Genomic DNA, 6,000 nt, shown 5'->3' with positions numbered 1-6,000 from the left:
TTCACTGCGGGCTAAAGCAAGGAGATGCACTATCACCTTTACTTTTTAAGTTCGCTCTTGAATATGCCATTAGGAAAGTCCAGGATAACAGAGAGGGTTTGGAATTGAACGGGTTACATCAGCATGCTTGTCTATGCGGATGACGTGAATATGTTAGGAGAAAATCCACAAACGATTAGGGAAAACACGGGAATTTTACTTGAAGCAAGTAAAGAGATAGGTTTGGAAGTAAATCCCGAAAAGACAAAGTATATGATTATACGAGAATATTGTACGAAATGGAAATGTAAAAATTGGAAATTTATCTTTTGAAGAGGTGGAGAAGTTCAAATATTTGGGAGCAACAGTAGCAAATATAAATGATACTCGGGAGGAAATTAAACGCAGAATAAATATGGGAAATGCCTGTTATTATTCGGTTGAGAAGCCTTTATCATCCAGTCTGCTGTCAAAAAATCGGAAAGTTAGAATTTATAAAACAGTTATATTACCGGTTGTTCTGTATGGTTGTGAAACTTGGACTCTCACTTTGAGAGAGGAACATAGGTTAAATGTGTTTGAGAATAAGGTGCTTAGGAAAATATTTGGGGCTAAGAGGGATGAAGGTACAGGAAAATGGAGAAAGTTACACAACGCAGAACTCCACGTATTGTATTCTTCACCTGACATAATTAGGAACATAAAATCCAGACGGTTGACATGGGCAGGGCATGTAGCACGTATGGGCGAATCCAGAAATGCATATAGAGTGTTAGTTGGGAGGGCGGAGGGAAAAAGACCTTTAGGGAGGCCGAGACGTAGATGGGAGGATAATATTGAATTGGATTTGAGGGAGGTGGGATATGATGATAGAGAATGGATTAATCTTGCATAGGATAGGGACCGATGGCGGGCTTATGTGAGGGCGGCAATGAACCTTCGGGTTCCTTGAAAGTCATTTGTAAGTAAGTAAGTAAGTTCTTTCTTTAAGTGTAAGTATAGAATATCTTCTACTGATAAGTCAAAATGTTCGCTTCTCGCGTCCTCGTTGCTCCGATATGAACACTTGATTCTTTGATAATACCAAAGCGTCGCTAGGTCGTTTCTCTTATCGTTCATCGTCGCTCCAACGTGTATGTACCCTTACTCGATTCCCTTGTCGAAAACTTCCATTTTGAGAGAAAAAGTTGACGATCGGAATGCGAGGGATGATTTTGTTTTTGTGAGTGGGGGCCTTATCGACCGACGACGCGATTCTGCGTGCGAGCACCAGGCGGCGCTGTCGTCCGCAGCAGCCCTCCGGCTGCACAAGGCCTGGCAGTCGTCCGAGGCGGTGGCAGGGGAAAGGCCGGCCGCTGTTTTTAGGTTAAAAAAGACAAGCCTGCTCGTCGCTTACATGACTTGATTGTTGGAGGGGGGAGGGTGGCGGGTGTGTGAAGGGGGGCGAAAGAACTCACTTTTAGATTTTTTTTTATTGTGGGGGTTTCTACGTTCGAAAGAGACAACGAAGATCGCCGTTGTCACCATGCCACGGGGTCTGTCCTCCTCGGCCTTCATGAAGCCTTTCGTAGTACTGGCTCTGCCGGGGATGTATCTCTTCTACAAGTACAACCAGTACCGCCGACAACAACAGGAGCAGAATCGTCGCAAGGTCACGGAGCGCGAACTAGCGCACCTCAACCACAAAATTGTGAGTACACGTCTTAGTTGAGGGTTTGGCATGACATTTACCATGATTGAATGATTGTTACATTGACAACAATGTGAGATAGTTATGCTCAGATATCCATTGCTATAGATATCTTATTATTTCGTCACGATATTTAACAATTGAATGATTGTTACATTGACAACAAAGTGAGATAAATATGCTCAGATATCCATTATTATTTCGTCACGATATTTAACAATTGAATACGGTACTGATACACTAACAGGAATATCAGACAGATATTATCGGATATCCGTTTCTGTAGACATCTTGCTATTTTGTTATGATATTTAACAATTGAATGATTGTTACATTGACAACAATGTGAGATAAATATGCTCAGATATCCATTATTATTTCGTCACGATATTTAACAATTGAATACGGTACTGATACACTAACAGGAATATCAGACAGATATCGGATATCCGTTTCTGTAGACATCTTGCTATTTTGTTATGATATTTAACAATTGAATGATTGTTACATTAACAACAATGTGAGATAAATATGCTCAGATATCCATTATTATTTCGTCACGATATTTAACAATTGAATACGGTACTGATACACTAACAGGAATATCAGACAGATATTATCGGATATCCGTTTCTGTAGACATCTTGCTATTTTGTTATGATATTTAACAATTGAATGATTGTTACATTGACAACAATGTGAGATAAATATGCTCAGATATCCATTGCTATAGATATCTTATTATTTCGTCACGATATTTAACAATTGAGTACGGTACTGATAAACTAACAGGTATATCAGATATTATCGGCTATCCGTTTCTGTAGACATCTTGCTATTTTGTTATGATATTTAACAATTCAATGAATGTTACATTGACAACAGTGTGAGATAGATATCCTCAAATACCCACTGCTATAAACATCTTATTATTTCGTAATGATATTTAACGATTGAATACGGTACTGATACACTAACAGGAACGTCAGATGAATATTATCGCATATTAGTTGCTGTAGACATCTTGATATTTTGTTATGATATTTAACAATTTAATGATTATACATTGAAAACAATGTGAGATAGATATTGAGGGCATCATGCCAGAAGAGCGCATCAACAAAACTGCAACTTTACATTAGAGCCATTTAAATATAGAATAATTTCTCTTATCCTTGTCTACATCACATGGTACCTCCTTTGATTCTTCCTCATGCCCATTGTAATTATAAAACTCTTGTTTTCAAACATAAATAGGTTCCATTAAAATATTTCGATAGCGCTGCATTTGTTGATACGACCTTCTGGTATGTTGCCCTCGATATGATCAGATACAGGCTACACGTTGCTTTGTGTAAACATATTATATTGGATAGGTATGCTCGGATATTCAGTATTGTAGACTTGTTAATTACAGGTTGTTTAGATGACTTTTTTATTTAACGATGGCGTGTGTGTTAATCGATAACAGTTTGATAGAATTGCTGAAATATACTTGTATGTTGCCCTATGACATTTCGTGTCGTTATTTAACGTTTGAATGACTTTATAACATCAACTTTGTGAAATAATTTTGCTTTTATATAGCTCTCACATCGACCATACTATTCGATTGGTTTACTGAAACATCAGTTGTCGTAGGAATCATGTTCTGTTCAAGATATTTAGATGTAGAATGTATCAATTGAATGGGACACTATATCATCAACAACATGAGCTAGATTTAGTGAAATATCAGTTGTACTTTCGTATTCTATGCATGATATTTCGTACTGGCATAAATGTCACGTCGACAACGATTTCCCCCTAAAAGTACAGAAGATATATCTGTTGATGAATCTGAAAATTATGACATTCTGAATAATTTTCATATTAACGATATGTCACAATAATGTTTTCTTAAACTTCACAAAACAAGTATTTTCATCATCTGTTTACTTTAGCGGCAGAGACTGTGGCCAGATGTAAGGAGACAGTAGCGACATCTACTGTATGACCAAACTTGTCACAGTCCTCTGTCTCATGTCAATTATCTACTACCTCCTCATCTAACTCAATCTAAACTTGTCACAGTTATCGGCCTCTATCAAATCTGTGGCCGGGAGGAGAAAGGTCTTAAGTCAATTTTTTGTGAAAATGAGATTTTTATATATTCTGAAAGCGGAAACAATTCTCTACAATCTGGTAAAACGGCTAAAGTCAAATAAGACTCCTGACTGGATTTATAGAGCGTTACCAAATGTACTAAGTGCTTTTTGAATGGAGCACACACAGAATGAAGGACTTAAGAATATTTAATACTTTATTTCTTACAAACCATCACATTCTTACATTCCATGCTTCCCTATTAAAAAGGTCTAACTTGTATTTCAGCTATTTTATCACATAGGCTACTGATGCATTTTTCTTTTAAAACTTTAAGCACCAGGTAAACAGTCCTATATTTTTAAGACCTATTTTGAATTCCTAATAATTTAAATTTCCTATTTATTTTGACATGAAAAAGGTCTTATGTTTAAATAGTCCCTTCTTCTCAGTTTGGGTTGTAGTTTTAAAAGGGCTTAAGTGCGGCTATTTTTGGAAATAATCAAGAAAATTATTAAATGAGCAACATTACCTATTTTAGAAGAAATATAAACAAATAATATCCAGGAAAAACCTCTTAATTAAAAGAACTCTATAATTGACACCAATTTCAATCTTTATACTGCTCTCCTGAAAAGTATAAAATTTTTACTTAAGACCATTTTTCCTCCCAGCCACAGAAATATTTACCACTCATCTTACCCAAAATTTTGCCACATTTTTCGGCCTCATGCCACTTAGTTATTCCCTCATCTAACCCAATTTAAACTTGTCACATTCATCAGCCTCATTCCAAATAGTTATCCCTCATCTTATCCACAGTAACCTTGCCACATATCTCGGGCCCATGCCACTTAGCTATCCCCTCATCTAACCTGACCTAACCTAACCTAACCTAACCTAACCTAACCTAACCTAACCTAACCTAACCTAACCTAACCTAACCTAACCTAATCTTTAATTTACAATATTTATGGAAATACGCGCCGGCAGAGGGTAAAACAGTGTAACACGATTTCCACGATAAGAGACTTCCACAAATATGTGCTAAATACGATAAACTGACGGTGCCGTTATACTGAATAATTACGGAAGATTTATTTTGATGATATATCTCCAGTATCATTCAATTTACGTGTGAGTATGATAATCATTAAAAACATTTTTCTAGCAGTGATCTGTCACCATAATATTTTCTTAAAATATACAACAATTGTCTTTCTTAACAGTTGTATCTTTGAAGCCATGGCAAGATATATATATATATATATATATATATATTTGGCATTGTTGGGGCCCCAGGAAAATAATCATAGAAGAAGCAATATTGTTGATATCACAAAGTGTTAAGCCGAATAACTGCCTTTGTTACAATTTTTGAAAATCGAATTTTTAATGGAATAATGCTCTATACAGGGCTCCTAGAAAACATCTTTCCGTCCACACCTGTGGAGTAACGGCTAGCACGTCTGGCCGCGAAACCAGGTGGCCCGGTTTCGATTCCCGGTCGGGGCAAGTTACCTGGTTGAAAAATGCTGGGTAACTTTCGGTGCTGGATCCCGGACTCATTTCACCGGCATTATCACCTTCATCTCATTCAGACGCTAAATAATCTAAGCTGTTGATAAAACGTCGTAAAATAACCTAGTAAAAAACATCTTTCCGGTTTCGAACACATGTAATTTAAGTTCTGTGAATCTGACGTGCATGAAAATAGCATCAATGGAAAGAGAAGCTCAAAAAGTTTAGTTATGGCAACATTGTTTTCCTAGTATACTACTACCACCACCACCACCACCACCACTACTACTACTGCAGTTTTTCATACTATTACTCCTACTACTACAGCTGTTACTGCTACTACTACTCCTGCTACTAGGCTACATCTATTACTACCACATCTACTACTTCCATTGTTACTACTCATACTCTTGCTACAACATTCACTACTACTACTCCATCTACCACTACCATTATCACTAAATTTACAATGACTAGTACTATTATCACTACAACATTAACATTTAGGCGTACTATTCATACTACTACTACTACTACTACTACTACTACTACTACTACTACTACTACTACTACTACTACTACTACTACTACTACTACTACTATATGTAGTACATTATTTAATGTTTATGATTTCAGTATTGCATGATTAGGTAAATTATTATTGGTTAGATGATAATTAGCTGGTAAAGTCGTTCTCTTCTCTGCAGAACCGCTCGTTCTTTGTT

General features: G+C 36.6%; 1 protein-coding gene across 1 annotated transcript in view; it reads left to right on the top strand.

Moving 5' to 3' along the window:
* The first annotated feature begins 1,329 nt into the window (after positions 1-1,329).
* LOC138706618 (chromatin assembly factor 1 subunit A-B) overlaps positions 1,330-6,000 on the top strand; it is a 479,650-nt gene continuing 474,979 nt past the window's right edge. Inside the window, exon 1 of the mRNA XM_069836134.1 lies at positions 1,330-1,669. Within this exon, the coding sequence (XP_069692235.1) occupies positions 1,505-1,669 (165 nt within the window). The 5' untranslated portion in view covers positions 1,330-1,504. The remainder of the gene's footprint in view (positions 1,670-6,000) is intronic.

Source organism: Periplaneta americana, chromosome 9 (genome assembly GCF_040183065.1).
Source record: "Periplaneta americana isolate PAMFEO1 chromosome 9, P.americana_PAMFEO1_priV1, whole genome shotgun sequence".
Classification (NCBI taxonomy): domain Eukaryota; kingdom Metazoa; phylum Arthropoda; class Insecta; order Blattodea; family Blattidae; genus Periplaneta; species Periplaneta americana.
The sequence above is the reverse complement of the archived record's forward strand: the minus strand, read 5'-3'. Positions and strand labels throughout refer to the sequence as shown.